This window comes from Anopheles stephensi, chromosome 2, assembly GCF_013141755.1.
Source record: "Anopheles stephensi strain Indian chromosome 2, UCI_ANSTEP_V1.0, whole genome shotgun sequence".
In the NCBI taxonomy this organism is placed as follows: domain Eukaryota; kingdom Metazoa; phylum Arthropoda; class Insecta; order Diptera; family Culicidae; genus Anopheles; species Anopheles stephensi.
In genome coordinates this window covers 72,749,990-72,773,261 of record NC_050202.1, presented here as the reverse complement: position 1 = coordinate 72,773,261, position 23,272 = coordinate 72,749,990, and the positions used below count along the sequence as shown (strand labels likewise).

Here is a 23,272-nt window from a genome sequence, read left to right as displayed (position 1 = left end):
TTGAAAACCGTTTTGCCACAACGCCGTTTGCCACAACAATTTATTCCCTCGCAAATGCGGCGGGCAGCGAAACGATTCGAAAGTGAACCGGGCACAGAGATAAATCGTGCGGAAGAGATTAGTAACGCAGAATGTTAATGGTTTGTAATGGGATGGGTTCGTTCGAGGAGAGAGATTTTTTTTTTTGTATCATGAGTTAAATCCTTAGACCACTTTGTAAACAATACGAGAAGCTGGAAATTATGCTGGGTTTAGTGATTTGGGGCGGGTTTTTTTTCCTCGCTCTCTCTCACTCTCAAGTCTTCAACGCAAACACGTAGGCACTATTTGCTACGAGCTGTGCCGAATAATTGTTCGTTGGTAGCTTCAATGATGAACTATAAGTCAAATTAACCATAGCGAATAATTTGCATGAGTCAGATGAGAAAATGGGAAGTAATAGAGTTTTTTTCTCCCCGCTTCCAACCATTTGTTCTGCCTTGTTTCATTTCAATAAAATTAAACAAAACTAAGGCAAAGCTCTGACCCCACTCCAAAAAAAAAAAAACGAACTTCAAACATACTTTGCATGACATCGAATTCGTTGCCTGGCACATCACGGACCGGAGAAACATTCAAAAAAAATGGTGGAGAGACCCTGCCGCTTCGTTGCCTATTAACAAAATTACATTTCCGTGTCATGTAGTACTTTGGTTGAAGTTTGGAGAACGCCTCAGCGTCAGGGCAGTTTAAGGACGTGAGTATGTCCTTGATTCGATCATGAGCGCACGAGTCACGAACCCGTCGAATCATTGAATTCAAAAGGACGAGCACCATCCTCACTGCACAGAGACTCGACAATTACACGGCCCAGCAACGAGTGCTCGCGAACTAGAAGAAATGAAAGTAAGAGAGCAACACAGAAAAAAAGAAGAAACGCCAGCAATTAACTTAATTAGCGAAGCATGGCCGACTTCGAACTTTATTTTATCTTTGTCACTCGGTTAGTCCGACTGTTAGTTCTGCTCCTCAGTTCTCAGGCACAGTAGCAATCTCGCCGATCCGTGCTGGATTATGAGTTTTTCCGACGGGAGGCCATGATCAACGCTGGCTGTAATGGAGCTCGCGCTTCGAGAGCAATAATAGGACGCTTGAAGTGTTGATCCATCGTAGACCGAAGGCCTCCAAGAAAATCCCTTGCCATTACAGCAGCCCGGAAAAGTCACCCTCAATAGTAATGTACACAATCAATGTCATCTTTTATCTTAGCAGAAGCGAACTTTACCACCACGACGATCCCGGCACTATGTAAATAGATAGCAGAAGAAGCGGAAGAGAGTTCTTTAGATCATCAAGGATATGATTCATTCACGGTCGGGCAAAGCCCAAACCGTAACCTCAGGCGGATAATCGGACAAAGCTTTGGGATTTTATTTCCCTTTTGCCGAAGGAAGCGGATTAAGCGGGCGCCTCGGCCGAAATCGCCGAGGTGATGATCAGTTCTGAAAGTAATCAAATTTTCATCAACTTTTAAAGTCAGCCTTTGTGCTTAATTTGAGTGCAGTTGGGTTCTATCGCATCTGCTGGCATGATTAAAGCGTTTTGGCCGATCGGGAAGTACATTTAGGCCTGTCGATTGGCCGCGACGGGATTGCAATAAAGGAGATTCACATCCAACAGGAGATGGCGGATTTGGGTTATTGTTTCTATTTTATCTACGATCTATTTTATTTTAAGTTTTTTATCAACTTTGAGAGATTGTTGGATAAAATTGCAGTTATTTGAAAAGTTGTATTTGAAAGAGAACAAATAATTATTACGTGATTTTTACCCCCGAGCATCAATTCACTTTTATTTGCCCCTTGCTCACAAGATCACTGACCCGCAGAAGATTTGAAATACAATTTCGCTGGAAAACGTTTTTCCACCTCTTAAGTCCATACGCTACTGCTTCATGGATAGAATAACGCATTTCCCACTAGACCACGCTTCGCTTTCCGATGCTATCAGCGTTGCCCGATATCCTTATCAGCTCCGGAGGAGGGAAACAGCGCAAGATAAAAGATAGCAAAAATAAAATCCCAAAACTTTAGATGCCAAAGCAAACTGACTGAGCGAGTCACTATCCAATTTGGTGCGCTCGGAAACCAATCCAAAGGCACCAAAAGGACACACGCGGAGACGCTCGCAAGCATCTCATTTCTCGTTACCATCAAAGTCACGCACGATTTTCACGTTCATTTCACCCCTAAAACCGAGAAACGAGACGGTATCATTAAAAAAGAAAAAAAAATGATATCGAAGAGGGTTTTCCTTTCGCGAATTTTGCTCTCCCTTTTGTTCTGATCAGATTGGGCTTTGGGGGGGGGGGGGGGGGGGGGGGAGCTGTCTTCGGGCTGTCGGGGTCGAGATCGCAAAGTCGTTTGGTTTTACGTCAGGTTCTCATCACCACATTATCTTTATTTGCGATGAAAGCTCGCCAGCTCGCGGCACAGAGGCTTGGGATCGAAAAATTGGGAAATGGTAAAGCCGAGGAAAAAAAGGCTGTCTGAAGCTTTGAAACAGGCAGTTCGCTTTCCACGAGGACGGTGAATGGCAAGTTATTTTATTCGATCAAGACATTGCTCAGAACCATTTGCATTTGAAATGACACTTGGCCGTTGCAGAACAGTCAATGACAATTATTTTCAAATTGAAATATTTTATAGCAAATATTGATTAACCGAGAAAACCCTCATCAGTCGAAGCAAACACACCAGCATCAGGTATCAGTATAACAATGCAAATGAAGTTTTTTAATCCATGAAACAATACTAAAAATTTGTTTGTGGTTTTTCTCCATCCCGATTGGATTGGACACTCGCCGGATTGGATTAAGAATTCAATTTCTCCCCCTTTTTTAAATTAATGGTGTGCAAAACAAACATTTCATTGTATATATTTACATTGTACATTTTCACGCTGGCACACTCGACATCATCAGCTAAAAATGTTTACCGACCCCAAATGCTACAACCATGGCCGCGCGTCTAATAACAATTTAATTACACTGCTGCACATTGCTGCTGGTCATTTGCAGTCATTAACATTTCAAATCGCCGTATCGCAGCGGGTTTTGTTTTACTTTGGTAAGCGCCACACGCGCCTTCGAAGCTGCTGCGTTACCGTGCTGCGTATTCGATTGTAGCGCCACTAAAACTGCATCACACTTAGGGGAAAAGCGACGGCAAGGGAAGGAGTGTCCGTGTGGACACCGGTACCGAGGCAGGTTAATTAATGTCAATCAATAAATGATAAGCAGCCATCAAAAAACGGGCTCTGCTGCTTGCTGCGTAACTCATTACGTATTCATCACCGATTGGCGGAAAATTATGGTTAGGTTTATGCGTGGCAGATGGTTTCGGGTAGGTCGATTCGAGCACGTTGCTGCTGATGGGAGGTTATTATTTATTATAAAAATTCATGTAAAAAGTAATCACACACAGAACACAGAGCAAATGGCAATGCGCTTGCCGTTGTCCTCTGGACAATCATTATGTTCCGGGTTCCTGGCTGTTTCCGCCAAATACTCGTTTTGTTGAGGAACTTTTTCCTTGTTAATAATTATTTTCGATAAAAAAGAGACTAAAACAATAACACACTTCTCGTGGTGCTTTTAAAAACTCCGTTTGCCTTTCTGAACTAAACATGCAGCCTGTGTCCTGGGTTTTCTCCTGCCAGGAGTGCATCATTGTGGAATAATTTCTAAAGAAGAATAAATAAAACCTGGAACACATTAGCCACTAATTAATCTCTCTGAGCGCTCCACTCCTTCCCAACAACGTGAGCCTAATTTAGATCGATGCCTGACAAACATCAATCATACGCCAAGCATTCAGCTCAGCCGGTCGGTTGTTTATCACAATTGCCTGCTAGAAGCGCTATTTGATGTTTGATCAAATTGATCGCATTTCTTTCCCACAGTGCGTTAAGCAATTGTTGATTGTTTCGTTTGATGTGATTTTAATTGAAAACGCAGAAGGAAAATCGGAAAATTCAAAGTTCGAACGCGCGTTTAACATACATTCCACGGAAGCGGCTCGACGTTGCAGCTGCAGGATGCTAAAAACGATACCAGATTGCTCTAGCTGAAATGTGTTTAACATCATCAACCCACGAAGGAGAAGGCCGACAAGTAAATAAATGTGCCCCTTATTTCCATACATTACATTTCATTAGAATATTTACCAACACTGTCAATGATGCGGATGCGGGTGCGAGGACTTATTGTGGGAAGTATGCATACTTCTTCGTACAGCAGTCGAATTGCGGCATGGCAGCTACGGGAATTATTAATTTTGGTCACGATTTCGCTAACTACCGCAACGCGTCCCCTTAATTCGTGCTGCCGTACCAGAATCCTTATCAATCTTGTCGCTGGGCGCCACCGACTGCAGGCGACAGCATCCGTAATGGCGGGCAACGAGCGAGCGAACCGTCGTGTATATAATTAATTCATAATTTACAGACATTTGCACGCACCGCACTGCAAGATCTGTGTGCTCTGTGACCGATTTCCGTCTCCATTTTGTGTTTTTTGCCGCCTGTCACACAGGGAAGCTTGCGCCGGGATGTGGGTGCTGTACGGTTGATTTACGTCACATTAAAATACCACTAACTGACACGGTGGAGATTGCGTGGCAAGATCATGCTACCTGAATAGCTTCATGGTAAACAAAATGTATGTATGTGTGTGTGCGTGTGTGTGACACATATTCTCCTGTGGCCAGCTCTAAGGGAGCGATTAGTACATGTGTGACAGTAAAGCACACATCCCGATCCCGATCCGTCAGCCAAACGGGCGTTAGGGCCAAAATGGGGCCAGCAAGAATTTGTGACATATTTAGCTTCCCACCAACGAAAAGAAAAGCCCCTCCCAGGACGCATTAACGTACACAGAACGAATCACATTTGTATATGAGAAAGCATCACCGAAAGCTTCGTCCCTTAGGCGCCGCTCCTGGTGCCTGATCAAATCAACAAACGCCAAAAACGTGACATGATACACGCACGCCCTGGTGTAGTGATATGGTGCTATTTCAGCATTAGGCATGCAAATGTCAAGTACTTCATCCTACGCGCTTTCCATGTCCACGGACACACACACACGCATTGGGCTGTCATTTGTGCGAAAAATAATATTTCGCAGCTCACCGCCAGCTTACATCCGCCAGCGCTCATCAAGCAATAGTGGATGGCCCAGAATGTGGTTACCGAATCAACCCAAATGCGAGCGATCTTCATGAGCTCCCAAAAGACTAATTCATCATACACAGCATGTTCCATTGAACCACCAACCCCGAAACTCCAGGACAGCAATCGTGGTGCGTTGAACCTTTTATTGAGTCCATATTCTTCTTTCTGCCTGCTTTCTGTCTCGGGAAGAACTCCTCCGCTCGGTACGATTTGCTTGACGTTGAACCGTTGGAAGGTCATACGGGAAAGCAAGAAAAAAATCTTTAATAATAAGAAAATTGAAAGAAGCCACCCCTCGCCACGACTTCTCCTTCTCCATCATCCCTTTTCGCTCTGAGATCTGCCCTCGTGTGTGTGTGTGTGGTTTGAATTTTTCGTGATGAAATCTTGTGGCTTCCTTCGGCTTGGATTAACTGATTTGCTGAAGGCATTTACAGGCGGCGGTATAAAACATTGCTCATTGCTCGGCATTTGCATTGCTGGTGGTAGATGAATGCTGATAAGACGCACAAGATGGCTTATGCGCAATGTGGCGAAATTTGGTTGCTTGTTGGGTTGGGCGAACGCCGTGGGTGAAGAAACTGTTCATATTTACTGAGTGGGAATAAGTAAGCAGGCCTATGCATAAATCTGTGTATAACATATTCTTTTATTATTAATTGAAGTTTAGAGGCTCTTCCTTCGGGATATTCTAGCGCACTACGCATTGCCAAGACATGGACGAGTTCTGGTTATCCGTATTCAAGTAACAGAAAAACTATTGAGGCAGGCCTACCCCGACCATGGTTTCCAAGCCTCTAAGAGAAACGCTAAAAGGAACGAAAGAGACACGTTTCGATACACTCTTACCCACAGCACGCTTTCAGCAAAGTAAAAACATCACCTTATTGATTGGAAGACGGTTGGCAAAACATACGTCAAGGGTCAATCAAGCACCTTTTGCATCGTGCATAAACAATCGTCGTGAACGTGCTGGCACGGTTGGATTGTACCGGTGTAAGCAAATAATTCGGTTAGTCAGGAAGGCTTCTGGAAGCATCACCGCATGCTCCAGTTCCGTGACCAATATCGCAAATAAACACAGTCCCTAGAGGTGTTTGCAATCATCAACTTCTCACCACCATCACGATCACCATTATCGTGGTCGTTGTGTTGTCCGGTGTGTTTTTCGTCTTCGTCTTTTTTTTTTGTCGTTGTTGGGAGAACAGTAAAAAAAGAACCTCGCGAGGAACGCGGTGATCATCTCAACGAGTGAGGTAATGTGTTTCCTCTTTGGACACCCACAACGACAAACTCATTCGTCTTCGTGCCGGTGGGTTTGGGTGTGATGTTTTCGTTAGCCCCTTTTTACCTTTCCTCCTCCCAGAATCAACCTTGAGAGCCAGTGAACAGCATAAAACTTTTAATGATCTTCAACCTGCGGCCAAAACCACAACCACCGTTCTTCCTACCGTTGGCGCACAGCGCTTCTTGCTCGTCGTACGTGTTCGTTGGAAAGTTCCACCCATTTCCACGCCAGCGAATGTCGCTCGGGGGCAGGAAAAGTGTAAAAACTACTGCCAAAAAATGGTTCACGTGATAAAACAACGCATATGTGTGATTGCTTTTCCTACACAAACATGGCACAACTTGTAATGGTGGATAGGATAGGTTCGGATGAGTTCTCTTTTTTGCGATGTGAGCATCTGTTGGGCGAGAAAATTGAAGAACAGATTCTTCGTAATAGACACGCAAGGTTTTGAAACAAGTTGTCGGTTTGCCGGAAATTCGATGTTTGCCTGCCGGCGTTTCGGTGAAGCTCATCGAAAGTCTTCTAGCCGGCTAGGCTGTATTTGTTCTCAAACAGTTAGAAAATGACTTCGTTTCTGATTGAAGTCAAATACATATGTCTGTTTTTTTTTTCTTTGGAGAAGTAATGACCAGTTTCAATACATGTTTTGAGTCAAACGATACGTCGGCGCGGAGCCCTTTTCGCAGCCGTTGAAGCAGAGCCGACTCCGGAGCCGTTGGAGCTGTGCAGGCCTTGGAACGGTTGAAGCGGAGCCGCTTTCTGAGCCGGTTCCAGCTGTTTCTAGGTCAGGTCGCCCATGAGCTTCAAATGTCCTAGTGATGAATACGTTCCCCTTATTTCATTTTCGGGGTTAGAGATGGAACTCATCATCATGCTATCAATGTTAAAGAACCCTCACATAAATTAATGTAAATTTGAACGCATGAAGTCTACTTATTCCGGATTTTTTATTGTCTTTTCTTTTCAGAATCAAACATCGACAACCTATCGTGGAGTACATGGACTTTTTTGAAGGAATTTTTTATTTCGTTCACATTCAACATTACATTGACACTGTTTAATGGTGGTGAAATGAACAACAACATTACAAATGACAAGCCACCGACAACCGGCCGACGACACCCCCATCCGCCTAATGACATTGTCACCATCGATAGCAATGAAAGCGAAACATTTCTGGCCCAACAATAATCGATCGTTAAATGTCAAACCATTACCCGGTGACGAAGACGAAGTAATTATAGATAATTGTTTTAAAAAAAATCCGTGTCCAGCAATCAATTCCCCGGACACCGGACGCCCTCTGTATGTCTGGTTCAAGCGCGCAGCAAATTTTTTAATCATCGTGAACCGTACCATGGGTAATACGATTTCCATTTCGCACCACGCAGAAACGGCGCACTGAAAATGACATTTAATGTGGTGGAAGTGATCAAGAAGCATTAACACTGGAGGGAGAGGAAAAGGTGTCCTGCAAAAATTAAAACCCATCCGCTGCGAGCGTTAGCCACCGTTAGTAGTGTGCGTATCATTTCACCAGAATGGGAAATTAATTCGCTGTCCTTCATTTGGAACGGCGCGGCTCGCTAGTAGCATGAAGGACGACGGGCTTTATGTTTCGGGTGTATAGGAATGGACGGTGGGCAGCTTTGTACCATGAAAGTAAATGTTTAAAAAAATAATCTTAATCCCCCCCGCAGATAACAACAACACACGGGCAGCAAAGCAAAACAAAAAAGCGATCTTCATCTCTAACGAAACAAATTGTGTTGCGGTTAATGATGATGATGCTCGCCCACCATCTAAAGGATTAACGTGTAGCGTTGCGATAATTGTTCAATAATGCATAGCAAAAATTGTGTGCCGTGTAAAGTGTAAGCGTGTGGAATTGTGGTTTGAAAGGTGTGCGTGTGTGTGTGTGTGCCCTGTGGTTGCAAGATGCAGAGGCTGCAACGTTGCATCGTGTGGAAACGGTAGAAAATGATAATTGGTATTGAATAGAGCAATCGCATAGTGAATGTTATAATCGCCTGGTGGTAAGTGCATACCCGCGTGCAGTACGTGCTTGTGCTCGGTTTTGCTGTTTGGTGTGGCCAGATTCGCGAGGCGATGTTTGTCGTTCGCCATTGTTGTTTAGTTTGAAAGTGTTTATCCTTTTGTTGTGTAAATTAGCCGAAATCGGGTGAATGCTAGTGCACCTGCATCAACACCGTTCAGCCCACCGATTTACACACAAACCGCCCGTAATGGAATTAAGACGGGTTAAAGCGTTTCAACAAAGCTGCATCTACTGGATAACAGTACTGACGGTGATGGTCACGTCACCGTCATTCCTGCGCGCCGATCCCGACACACAAATATTCCGCGTGGACCCGCTAGGTAAATGTACACTTTGAACGAACATGTTCTTTTACTTCTTATTTAATGTAATGGATTGAACGATTCCTCTATAAACCGTTTCGAACATACTCTGTTAAATGAAGATGGGAAATTAACTAGCAAACGTGGAGAAACTCTCTAACAGGTCCAATTCACAGGATCAATCCACAGGAATCACGCCGTTCATCTCACTAGCTCACCAAACATTCATCACCACACCACAATGCGCATCACCCGGCCGACTTTAATCCTTTCGAAATTGACCACAATTCCAGCTCGAAGGCCTACAGCAAGCAGCGCAACAATCGGCAGTTCTCACACCAGCACCCCCCACAGGAAGACAACGGTGGGCATGATTTATTATGGCATCAATACATGATGATGGATCGAGCCATACATCATCGTCATTATCATCATTACATTTGATGACGCGTTGGCCTGGTCGTACATCTCGCTCGTTCAGTCTCTCTCTCTCTCTTCCGGGTGTCCGTGGGACCCGTGTCCCTTGAGCCGTCAATCCATTACAAACCTATCAATTATATTGGGCACACACTCTCTGATTTCGCGTACGCTGGTGTGATAAAGGTGATCTGAAGCTGAAATGGAACACCGCATTACGGAGCCACCATCCATGTACAGTAATTTGTGTTTGCTTGCGCTAAAGAGATGGATTTGGATGAGAATAATCATCACAATTTCTTCTTTGGTACTTCGAGTTCAGGAAGTCTTTAATGGGCTTTACTGACTGTTTTGATCTAATTTTCGAGATAAGTCTGGAAGGGATTTTAAAGAAAATTCAACATGAAGAAAGTCTGTTGTAACCTTCTCTATGTTGATGAGTAGTGATGGGTTCTTTGAAATGCATTCGACTCCGGGTCCGGCCGGTTTAACTGCGGTTCCGATTCCAGGGAAATGAAATTGTCGGTTCCACATAGAACCGTTCGGAATCTTTCGGAATTGTCAGGAAAAATCGGAACCATCTGAAGCCGTCTGGAACCGGAAACATAGTCACCCAGAATTAGCTAGAATATGCCCACCTTTGGTAAATGGATCAACGATTTTAAAAGCTTCTAGAACGATAACTCTAATGACTGTTGAAAGTCTAATCGTCTAATGACGATAAAGTTGGGTATAATACAGGACTGTATCCGATGATTCCTACGGTTTCTAAGATTCAGGTGGTTTCGTCGGTTCCCAACCTTTTGAAATTGTTTCGATTTTTTTTAACCGTCCGGAACCAGTTAAGCTTTTTTGTCAATTGTGCCCATCTCTGTTATTGAGTCGACCAAATTATCACCACAACAAATTCTATTGAGCTTTACTCAGAAATATTACCACTTTGATACATTAATTCTAACATAGACGAAGAAGCTGTAGCAGAACTACGAGCGAAAAAAAAACCAAAACTCTCCAAACAAACGTTTTAGTTCTGCTTGATTTGTTTGCCCCCTGAATGAGATTGATTCTTCGCCCAACCCAGCACTCGCTTATTCTTTATCAGATCAGGACCGTAAACTTTCCCTAAGTGAGGTTAATTATTTTCGCAACAGACACTAGTCGCCAGCCCCACTAGCCTGGACGCCTGAGCACAGAGGGAGCGTGAAAGAAATTGCCAACGACATGCTTGGAAGATTTAAATTGACTTAAATTTTATGCACAGCGCCGGTTTCAAACGAGCATCCCGTCCAGTTTGGTCAAGGGCTTCGGAGGGACACCGTACGGCCATGGAATTTGATAGTATCCAGCCACCGCGTAATATAAAAGCATACTTTCGGTCCTAAACTAACCAAGTTTGACCGAAAACCCAACCCAACCCGGCGGATTGTAACTTGTTGAGAGTGGGGTTTGTTGAAAGGCTGCGTCGTAAAACTTCAACTTACCCATAACCTCCAAAGTGATGCAAACACGCACCCGGTCGCCTGCTGGCTGCGTGTGCAAAATTATTCCCAACAAAACTGACCAAAATCCCTTTCCGCTCCTTTCCTTTGGCAGAGAGAAAGGCAAATCGAGGGGGGGATGGGGGGTGAGGAGAGGAGCAAGTTTTTGCAACGAAAAAGTCATTCACCGGCATTCAAACAAAGTTCTGATTTACTGTGCTGAAGGGAGTTTTTTTGTTGTTGTTGCCAGGTTTGCCTGTCTGTGTACGCAAACAGTAAGGCAAAATAACTTTTGCTTGAAATTTAATTCATTTAGCATTCATTCTTGTGAAATGGAATAAAAATGCTGCCCGTAAATGATGTGAGCTCTGATTTGACCGATTTTTGCAATTCGTCTACCGTTCTGTGGCCGTCCGCCGAAGGTTTTCGGGTCCTGTTGGTGGTAGTTTTTATTTTTTCCATTTCCCATTTCTCCACATCCCAATTCATTTCGAGGGGGGAACGTTTGTTTGCGAACTATTATCCACAACTCTGCCGAGTTTCCCTGAGCAAACATGAGTGTGGCTGGGAGCAGTTGGGGGGTGGTGGGCCTGCCGGAATGTTGCTACAGTCAGCAACAAATAAAAAGCTGCTCTTTGTTGTGACGCCTTCTCGGAAATTGTGTTTGCATAGGTTACGAATTCTCTGTAGTTCGTTAGAAAACCACAAACGCGGAATAAGGGGTGGCTCTAGCAGAGATGCGATACGCTTTATCTTCCGGAGCAGAGAAGGAGCTGTGTGAGAGCAAACCTTTCGATCGAGGAGATAGGTGGTTGAGCTTTTGTAGACATTCTATAATATATTTTATCTCACATTCGATGGATCGTTGAATGAATAGATAAAAACTGTTACAAATATCTCGTGCAAACTTTAAAGAACAAACACTACTAAGGATTCTTTAATCATCTGCATTGTGACAGTAATCCTGCCAACTTCAAACATATTTTTTCTTGATACATCTAGCTTCGCCCAGTGACAGCTCACTAACCTCACCTAAAAACTCGTTCGAAACTATAAAAAGATCTACTGTTTCCGGGGTACGTCAGCAAAATCTAATGTTCACCCATTACTCATCATCCAACAGTAGTGACCAGCGGAACATTCCAGCGCCCAAAAAACACCGTGCAGGCCTATCATTCCCGGGCCATGACAATCGCACTAGACCCTAGAATGGGATGTTACTCTTGCCAGACGACTCCTCTTTCGGGGGATATTTCGTTACCATATTTTTTCATGCTCGGTGCAAGCTCGCCGCTCAAAAGGGCTGGCTGCGAGTTCTCACTCAGAGCCGAGAAGAAAGATTGCAGTTGGCATGATATATCTTTTATATGCCTGGATTCGAAAGATGACTTTTTATTATGTTTGAACTGGACGCAAGCATAAAACAGTGAAACGGAGCCCTGTTTTTTGAGGCGGGAGTCGGTCGAGCTTTTAACTAGCCCAGGCAGGATTCTGTCCTTTCGCACCACAGCTACCCCCCCAGTAGCCCCAAACTAGCTGACCCAATCGGTTTTCCGGTTTTTCCCAGCGACTCTCGCTCCCTTCCCTTCGCAGCCCATCGCCCCCGGGATATCGGCATCCGATACAGATGGAAAGCAAACGCTGCTCGTCCCCAGTAATGGAGGCGTCGGGTTGACAAAATCCATGGCGGGTGGCAGGATTGATTAAATTTACGATGCCATTCCGAAATTCCGGCAACACCCACTGCACTACGCCCGATAAAGGATTATGGATTAAATCTACTGCCGCCACACATTTTAGCATGTAACTGAATTATGTAAATGGACTCTTGTCGTTCGGGTTCGGTTCGGTTTTTGCCTGGACCGGTACCGGTACGGCGTTCATTTGGTGAAGCAAACATTTGTACGCGGCACGAGCGCTGGGAACGTAAGGACTGAACTGGGGGAGAGCTTTATTCGGTGCACCGTATGCTAGTTGGAGGAAAAACTTTGTCGAACCAGATACCGGGGTATAGCAATGAAACATCATCGGAATCGGATTCTTCCAGCTGCTAGCATTACGTCCCATACCACGACACTTACTCCTGAGCGTTGTGTCAACCTGGCCAAACTGTCCTAAACCGGGCACCGGATTATCCTCCCCGGCATGATTCAAATATTTAAGACTCGAAGACTTACGCTGACTAACAATAGGATTACAGCGTTATTATTTTATTCGACGAAATGTGTTTTATTTCCTGATAAACTTTGGCAATCCACGTTCCAGGAGTTCTGCTTTTAGAAACATTCTTTGGAATCCTACTGTGGACTATTGATGTTTACCGGATGCACTTTGCACGGGAAAATTGAAAGAACGACTTCATGGTTTTTGATAAATTGAATGCTTTTTCCTCCGAAGTGACCCGCAGAAGCGAGCAGAAAGTATTTCTGGACCCGGGACGCTATAAATCTAGCCGACTTTTATTTTAATACTATGAACCGAGCTGGAATTCGGTACGGTAGGTGATAAATATCTCCCGCGTTACCTCCTGCAACGGCCGAGCGATAGTGCTACTACTCAGAAAAGGAACCATTACTTAAAGTTTCACTTCCACCACGCTACACTGGTCGGACGATTTCGGGTAAACGAAAGACGGAGAGAATATAATAAACGGCATACTTTTACGAAAAACGGTTCGTAAAGGCACACAAAAAAAAACACATTGCAAAGGAATGCACTAATGGGAATGACGGCTCGAACCATTCAAACACGAACCGCCAACGAAAAAGGGGGATGGAGAACAAAACTTTTCCTCACCCGTCGACCAGCCCCACTCGGTGGTGTGTATGGAAATTCGTATCGAAATAGCGAACCATAAAAACAATCGCCTCCGCTTTTGATTTTTTTGGGAAGGGGGAAAATTATTCAAAACCAAAAAGTATCAAAAATTGTCGGACAATTTTCTACGCCCCGGGCAAACACGGGGAAACAAAACTGGGAAACAATCACAGAAATAGTTTTCCATTGAATAGCGCAACTGTCGCTTCTCGTTAGTGTGCGGGTTTAGCCATTCATGGCTCACTATCGGCTATTTTTATTGGAATGTGTTCATCCAGTCAGTTTCAATCTGTTGCCGGAAGCTGTGTGTGCGCGTGTGTGTGTGTGTGTGTGTGTGTGTGTGTGTGTGAGTGGGTGGCAACCAGTCAAATATCATGGGCAATTTACGGTACCATGCTTAGCGTGCTTTTTGCAAGGCTATATTTGTCCGACAAGTGATGATGATTAGAAACAAAACGAAACGGCTGGAATGGAATGGATGAATAATGGTTTTGCTTTACAGTTGGAATAGTTAGGAAAAAAAATATTTGGGAAATTAAATTACACAGTGGGAGCTACACCTTGTAAAGAATTATGTTAGAATGTTTTTTTTCCAAACTAAAATCATTCCTAAATTCTTAAAATAAATTTAACTGAATTCATCCGATCTTCCCCTGTGGAAAAATGTTGTGCTATGCAGATTGTCTAACTTAAGGCGCGAACACCTTGAAAAGAATAAATCTTAAACTTGTTTTTTTTTCTATTCAACAAGCTATCACTTGTAATAAATTAAATAAATATATTATAATATTGATCCGTATTTTTCTCAAACAATACAAGCACTACAGAATATTTCTCTAGGAACACAATATCCCGAAAAGAAATGCCCTATCGCTTCAATTTTCATTTTGAGATTATTCTTCGAAGATGGCGATGGTTAATCCCTCGGAATCTTTCTGGATCACCTTTCTCTTTAATGAATCAACAAAACCCGCACGACCATACTGCTTTATTTGCCCCCGGAGGGCAGGATTTACACCTAAGACAAATATGCTCTAAATTACATCATAAGCGCAAGGCCACCACGACTTCCACCCCATACTGACCGTAAACTAAAGGTGGACGGAAGAATAGGATCATAAATCTTCTACACCGAACAGGAACCAAGCACCAAGCGGGAGCAAATGCAAAATTTTGTCCGATGGAACGAGACTAACGCTTTAAAAAAAATTAGATTGAATTGAGGCAAAAGAACACGAAATCCAACGACGTGTTGCTATCGTAAAATTCACGACTGCCATAACTTTGTCTTGCTGCTGGTGTTGCGGATAGGTGCCGTAACACCTCACTGTGTTGGATGCAATGACGAAGGGCCAAAAGAAGGAAGGAATACCAAATTCTCACATGCACGAAACAGCCTGCACTTTCTTATATGGTTGCCCAAATTGACTAACGTTAAACGAACATAAATGAACGGTTTTTTAAAAGCGTGTATCTGTTAAATTATACCATAACAATTATGTCTCCCATCCGCAGGAATGCGGTGGTTAAAATGATTGATTTTTCCGTGCGCAATATTGCTTTTACGGGGCTGTAAAATTTTAGGTTGACGTAGGCGAAAACTGCACTTAAACTAATGATGAAGTTGAGAAATGCTTTTTTTGTTGGGGTTCTGTTAGATGCTTGCTTGTCTGCTTTCTCCATTGATTGGCCAGGCTTGCCTTTTGCACAGGAGTTAGTACGGACTGAGTTAAAATTCATCTGAATAATGCAACCCGATGCTAGTTAGATCAAGCAAAAGATTAAATTACTGAACATAATTTTCATGCTCAGAATTTTCTGGCTCAACACACTTATTCACTCTGGGATTTCCTTGGCATTATCGGTACAAGTTCTGAGCGTTCGATTCACTTAGCTGTACAGCACCGAACTACCCACTTCCCTTACCTTTCGATCGTGATGTTTAGCAACAGATGATAAAACTCAGCAGCACCAAGAATAAACTTCAAACAACAAAAAAACCTCCCCACAAAATCTCTACTACCCAAAGTGTTTGCCTTACGGGGTTTGCTTTGACTTTGCATGAATTTACTTTCAAAAACAAGTTCAACATTAGTCAGCAGACAAACATGCTACAGCTATTCGGGGGTAGCCTCCCACCGTCCCACAACACCGCCGTTCGGGAAATTATCCACAGGCGTTCCATTCGCGAGCATCTAACTTAAAGGGACAGCGCAACCGACCGAACCGAACCGTGCATAGGGTGCCCGTGCCCGAAAATAGCACAACATGAACCGAAGTGACACGAGTTAGCGGACAGGCGAATACGAAAATAGTGTGAGGGCAACGGTTTCTTTCCATTCTTCTTCGCACATGCACAACACGGTGCACGGTGATGCGTGATTATGCTGAAAACGTAAACAAACCCTGCACACGACCATCGGCACCTCGATCGGAGGGATGTTGGAAGTTGTGCTGAGTGGGGCGGCCTTGCGAGTTGCACGGTGGATAGCACAGATGGTATTTTGCATGGCGGTAGATAATTATTGCAACAGATGCGGGAATGCGGGGTTTATTGGGAGTAAGTTAAGGCAAGTAATGAAAAAGAGTGAACTAAATTTAATCATTACTTAGCGTATGTTTCTAATCACCTGTTTTAACTAAATATTTGAATATCATAAACTACTTCCGCTCATTACATTCAAATGCCATTATTCGTCCGTTTTTGCAGTACAAGACGAATTTTTTGGAAGCAATAGACACTCCCTTTTATAGCAACCCTTAATGAACTATTTTTAAACTCAGGTTCTATTTTAAAATCACTCCCATTATTACGGGTTTCATTCGATCAAACGCATACCATAGCTTTATTGCACTATGCAATACACCGCCAAAACAGTGTGATTGCCAGCACGGATCTATTGGGGCCAACGTTGTTACCCAGTGCTTGAGATGCAGATCACGTGGTACGTGGTGATGAAGACGACCTGGTATATTCGTCATATTTTCCGCGGGACTTGGGACGCTGTTGGACGCTTGACACATTTTCTTTGGGTCTTGTTTCGTTCTTTTAACGAATTGAGTTAAATTCGAGAAGCATTTACAGTATTAGAAACAATCTAATTTACAAAGTATTTCACATCTTTTGGTCCTTAAGCATTAATAAAAATATCATCGATGAAGGGAACTATGTAATTGAAACTGTTTGTATCGTCCGCACATTTCCGACGCTTCATAACGATATTGATTGATTGTTTAGCTATCTTCACTTACCGTCATGCCCATTTAATGATACTTCAACTATTCATCTTCCATCTTCGCTTTGTCTGTATCGGTTTTCAGCACCACCATTAGCGAGCCTTTTCCTTCCTTGGGCGTGGTAGTTGCACCGCTGCCACATCAACAACATCAACAATCAACAGTAGCGCGATTTTTGAAAGCCATTTTTGCCAACACCACACCGTGGCAACTTTATTCATAATCATCGTTGTGTCTGCAGTGTGAGAAGCGGATGGTTCATTTTTCCTTCAAACGGGTGCAAAATTAATCATTCGATCGCTATGGGTTTTCATTCGAGTTCTTTCATGCCAAAGTTAATGATGAATGGTTGGCCGGCGAATTGATTGGACAGCGAACGCGAGAGAGTGTATATTTTTAACTTTTTTTCTCTGGTGCAAGACGCGCATGTTGATGGGGAAGAATATTGGCGTGAAGTCCGTCTAGATTAATTCCGAAACGCTTTGTTACACGTCACGTAAAATCATCAACATGGGCTCGGCAAACAAGTGCTCTGTAGCTTACAGAGGATGCAATTAGGTGTCTTGAAAAAAGGAAAGTTTATTTGAATTCAATTAAAACATGCCTGAAAGATTGATTACAAATAATGTGGAAAAATAAGCATGCTATCTGTACGCGCCTTATAGTTAGGCAACCCGCACACCTTCTCGGAGGCGAACATCGGACGATTTCTTCTATATTAATACTTGAGATTTAGGAATAATTTACGTTTAGGAAAAAAACGATAAAGTTAAACTCCCAAAGAGGCCATCATAAAGTTCTTTCACTTCAAATTTGAGAAATTATTCTAAGATTATTCCACGACTCATCATTTGGTCCTTCGAACCGGATCGAGAACGTATGCGGATTGCCTAACTATACGGCGCAAACACGACTAATGCTTGGAAAAGTTATAAAAACTGGCATTAATTTAATTATCACAGACATCATGAAATGCGATTGTGAATTTTTCAAAAGTTCCACAAAGACAGTTAATAATTTGTGCTATTTCCCTCGCCATTTTTACTGCCTAACCACAGTAATAATCACACGCACAAAAAACACGCCCTAAAACACTCTAATCTATTCACTTTCCAACCCATTTAGCACCGAGATCATCATTACCCGCCCACCACGAATCCCCAGAATTGTTCAATTAATCGCAATAAAAAATCGCCTAAAGCCATCGATGATCATCTACACTTTACTAGGTGCCGGTCAAACAACTGCTAGGTACACACTGTTCATCCACACCCACCCCTAGCAGTCGGGCAGCCCAGTTGGGGGAGCTGTGTTAGTCAGTGGAGGATAATAATTTTTATTACTACCGCTCGTCGTCCTATCGCAGAAATTATGTTTACCATTACCGTTAAACGCTGTCCAAAGTGGTGGGCAAGTGAAAGTTTTGGCCCGTTTGTTTGCCCGGCGACGCAAACGGCCGCGGTGAGTCGTCGTGGGGCGGGCAGGGAAAACGCGTCGAACTTTTGGCACACTGGCACGGAAAATGGACGTCGATAATTACTTGCGTACCAATCAGTCCGCTCTCGCGTGTGGCCGTGGGAACGCCCCGCCGGGCGGTGGAAGTTCTGGTGGCCATCTTCCCGAGGGGGATACTGCAGATAACTGAGCCGACAATTTTATGACCACATAAGTTATCCGATGGTAATTTCGCAAATTTTCCGTCCCACTGCTACCACCCAGAAGGGCCGGTGCAAGCGCGAAGTAAAATCCGGAGGGCGGAATCTAACGGTCGGCGATCCGGCACAGGAACCATGACCACCCCGAAGAGAGCAAGCAAAGTAAACACGGGCATGCTGTTTTTTTGTTGGGCCGTGTTTTAGTGGCTTTTTTTTCTTTTGGTGAGTTCTTTGCTTAGTCACAAAGCAATCGTAACGAGGCCATGATGGCGTTCGGTCATGGCCATGGTAATGAATGGCGACATAGCGTGGCGAGAAAAATAACGGACATTTATTTCAATTTCGAAAACAAATATTGTCCCTCGTCAGTTGCGGGCGTGGTATGTTTGGTGTTCTGATGCTGCTGGAACAACCTGGAACAAGGATGTGGGAAATCAACTCCGTGCCAAGCCAGCGCCATGAAGCGTGTCATTATTATTAGCTTCCAAATTGTTACGATCGCGTAGGGCTGACAGCTGTTACGGTTTTATTGTGGGTGAGTTCATTCTGTACATTTATTTGCTGGAATCTTGTATTTCGGTAGCGATAGCAGCTTACTTATTTAGTTGAGATAAAAAACAGTATGCAGGAGTAGAGGATTTAAAAGGCACACAGATATTACCAGAGATCTAATATCTTAACGCGCTCACAGCTGGATTATCATTCCCATTCGGATCGTTTTAATATAGCATTACTGGCGAAGAAAAATGGTCGAATAAACCATTGAAGCCACAAATACACATCTCAATATTTTAATGAATCTTATCAATATTCAAATATGTATTGTACTGCCTGCTCCACTGTCACTCTGCTCCAGCTTTGACGACTAAGCCACACAATCGTGACACCCTGACACAATCTTGGTCTAGGCATCCTCGGCGGTTGATGGTTACGTCTAATACGATGCAACCATTACGATTTATTTATGCATTAGAATGCGACAAGACAATCCACCAGCTCCCGGCTTGATATGAGCTTTAAGCGTAAATCTATCACACATCCCATCTGTGAAGCTTTTCACCACCCATCCGATGCCGTCGCTCGGCCCGGTTTTGCTATGACGGCACCAGGCACAAGTGTTACTGCAAAATCGAATGAATAATTTATTTCCACTTATCCCGATGCCGGCAAGATAACCCCTATGTGCTTTACACTTAAGCCCGGCCCCTGAAAGTACATCGTCTTCAGCTTGTGGGGGGAGTGGGACATTTTTCCGTACGTACGAATCCGGAGACCTTGGTTTGGCTTCGGGAGCTGCTGGCTTCGAATCGGTCCCAGGCAGAAGATGTAAAATTGTCAATAACGAGCTACCGATAGGGAAAGGCAGAAGCGAAAAAATGAAAGAAGCGCACAAGCAAGTAGAACATAGCAAGTGGTGTAGCAAGAAGGAGTTCATCGATGTGTCTATGGATGGTAGGGTTTTCTAGTGAAGGCCCACTCTAGAGAAAAAAAAAGTACGAACGAAACTATTGCTTATCGAATTTGTACCGATATCGATAAGTGAGCCGATTGCATGTCTATGTGTGACGGGCTGTCCTATGTGCGCGCCTGTGTGTTGAGGTTGTGCATGGCAAACAACGACAAACTGTCTGACGTCGTTGCAATGCATTCACCATTGCGCAAGGAACGTATTGGACCGATTTTTTTTCTCCCACCGATCCCAGCAAGTTGAGAAAATCCCGCCCCAAGTCTGTAACACATTGCTTCGAACTATCGGTGTATCCGATAGCTTCGTAAGTTGCGTTCCTTCCCATATTATGTACGCGTAAATCCTTGAGAAGCGACGGCTTGCACCACACTCGGGCACAGCGAACTATTCTTAGCACCAAAGCACCTACCAAGCCGTCATAGGCAGATAGCAAAACTACACTACACAGAAAAAAGAGTACCCCGAGTACGATGCATCTGGCGTAATAGCTTCTGGCGTGGCCCGGGTGCGTCTTCGCTGCTGATAGCATACATTGCACTTTGCCGCACGTGCTGCACATTATTACAATAGCAGTTACGGCTTGTGCGAAATGTGCCGGTTCCCCCGATTCCGTGCCGGTGCCTTCGGATTCCCAGTTATCTGTTCGAATTTTTGAACGCACCGAAGGCGGAATCCTGCCCCCGGAGCGACCGGCACACGGACAAGAATGGAATCCTGTTCTTCTTCGAAAGCTCTCAACCGATAGCTTTGCCAGGTGAAGATGAAATGGTACCGAAACCTGCAGCACCAACGTTGTGGTGGGTTGTGCGATGTGCATTTCGCAACCGGAGACTAGTTTTACAGCCATTCCGATCGATACGACTGGGGTGAGTGCTGAGAGTACTACGGCGAGGAAAACTTGTTGAGGCAAGGCAAGCGCGGTGACGGATTGCCAAATTAAATTCCACTTTACCTTGCTCTGGTAGGATCCTGCTGCTGCTGTTCGATTTCTGCTGGGAACTGATATTTCGATAAAAAGTGGCACATTTTGGCTTTGACGCTCCCCAGCAGTATGGGGTTTCAATTGCATTTTTCACCGTTGCCTTTTAACACTTCATCTTGGCTGGATTAGCGTCTTGCATTCTCAAGCATTGAGATGCACGAATACGTCGGTGTATGTGCATGTGGTGCATGATCGAAAGCTTAACTTTGCAAGAATCCTAATTAAGCGTCAGACAATTCTGGAAGGATGCTGATGCAGCACTATTTAATTATTACGTACAGGGTGTTCAAGATGAATTTCTCACAAATTTATGGAAGCAATTAATTTATTCAAAATATCCGCCTTCGGCATCGATCCCGTGTCCGTAGGAAGGACCACAAAAAACGGACTTAAATTTCTCCACTAGTTCTTCGTTGGTGTTGCTCGACGATCGATTAATATCATGTTCAACTGAACACTTAACAATATAATCTTGAGGATTAAGATCATGTGAGTTCGGAAGTCGGTGCGTTAAACTTGTCCAAATTATCAGCCAACCATTTGAAGTTTTTCATAGCCGTAAGAAGCGGAACTCTGCTGAAGAACTGAACAGTTCTGCAAAGAAGAACGTTGGCATTTCACACACCATCCCGGTTCTGGAAAAATTTGATCGATGACACCCTCGGAACGCATGAAGAGCATTACGCCAGCCAGCATCGAATGCTTCAGCAGTTTCATCGCTTTCTTGAGACGCCTCTCATGACCTTTCTCGGTGATCAACTGATCTCTGTGGCGATAGAGCGGCGATAGCACGACGAATAGAGAAAATTCTCGTTCAACGAATTATATACAGTTTCCGGTCTCACGCCCTTATCACATGCCAACGACTGAATTCTGACCACCGAATCTTGCAGCACTCGAACCTGCTGATCGACCAAGAAATTTACTTTGAACACCCTGTATATAGAGTTTCTGGGCGCGGTATGGTGACCGAGACGTATTTATCTAGCAGGGCAATTAAGTCAAGAAATCCAGCATGACCTTGACGGTAACAAAGCCAAGAATGAGAAGTAAACAAAGAAGACAGAGTCAGGTTTAATTATATGAGAGCTTGGTTTTCTAGAAGAACCTTGAAAGCTAGATGAGCTTGGAAAAGTTTTATAAGTCCCTTCAAACACAGGGGCAATTTTTTAAAAACTGATTTTGAGGTAAAATTTCCTGTGTCTAAAACTGTAGGTAAGGCAGTTTTTAAGGATTGGGCTCATACAGTTCATAAATTTTGGCCTTAAGTATTCCCTCTGTACACCTATGTAAATTTTCGTATCTTAATTTTACATACACCCAAACCGAAGATACTTCTCTCGTGATAGAATTCTTCATGTGAAGATGCTAACCAGCAGCAGCAAGATTCCTTAACACGCCCTCCTTCATTTACGCATCGGAGCAAAAGTTTATACTTCGTTAGCTGTGCCGACGACGCAACGGGCAACGCTGTATTCACCGATCAATGTTCACCCTCGTCAAACGAGCAGCTAACTGAATTAAAAACATTCACCCAAAAATGGTGCTAGCTACTGCGTCAAACTGGTGCAAAAATTCTGCGCGTCAATAAAATTCTTTCCATCAGCGCGATGTAAGCGCACGCTGCTCAATCGACGACATCCGTAGTATGATGAAGAAGCGACGACAAAAAGACCCCCACCCAAGGAATCGATCATCAGACTACAATCTACAAATACATATCAAACGACCCATCGTACGGTGCGGGAGAAAAAAAAAGCAAATCAACAAATAGTAAAATCAACCCATCAAGATCTAAACTTTCTATACCGGGCAAAAGTGGTTGTGCCGTTCTGGTGAAGAAGAATGGAACGCACCACCAAACCCACCGTGTGCTGGATGGGCGTAAAATCTGAGTTAACTTGATCTGAGTTCAAAATGATAGTGAACTGGGCAAAATAAAAGAAAACCTTCATTTGAACTAACTTTTCCGTTCCATTTCGTCTGCTGAAAATATTCTACAAAATCCTTTGCACCCCCGAGTAGTGTCAATTTTTTCATCGGTCGTGGTGGGGTGTGTGTTCAACGTTCAACTATAAAAAGGACTTTCTTACTCGTTTTCTGTGAATCTGTGATTTCATTTTGATTTATGTAGCTGTGTTCACAATTTAAAGAGACCTGTGCTGCTCGATAAGTCTGAATCGAAAGCTTAACGAGCAGAGCATTCAGCAATCCACACACTCGTGCACGTGTTTACTTTCATAATAGTTTAACAGTAGCCCGCTTGGAAGTGTTTTGCAAAATGTTCCTCGAAACATAATATTGAATGTGGAGCAAAAGCAAGGGCTTTATGGCTGAGCAAACAACTTAACA

The 23,272-nt window shown here is 43.7% G+C and overlaps 1 protein-coding gene across 11 annotated transcripts in view; it reads left to right on the top strand.

Moving 5' to 3' along the window:
* The window catches only part of LOC118506289 (protein eva-1-like), a 95,147-nt gene that overhangs the window by 9,970 nt on the left and 61,905 nt on the right, over positions 1-23,272 (top strand). For 8 of the 11 annotated variants that reach the window (XM_036043218.1, XM_036043212.1, XM_036043211.1 and 5 more), the window contains exon 2: positions 8,206-8,884. In XM_036043218.1, the coding sequence (XP_035899111.1) occupies positions 8,692-8,884 (193 nt within the window). In that variant the 5' untranslated portion in view covers positions 8,206-8,691. Of the gene's footprint in view, positions 1-7,541; positions 7,740-7,847; positions 7,867-7,917; positions 8,027-8,205; positions 8,885-23,272 lie in introns of those variants that run through there. The other 3 variants (XM_036043219.1, XM_036043220.1, XM_036043216.1) reach the window with 3 other exon arrangements.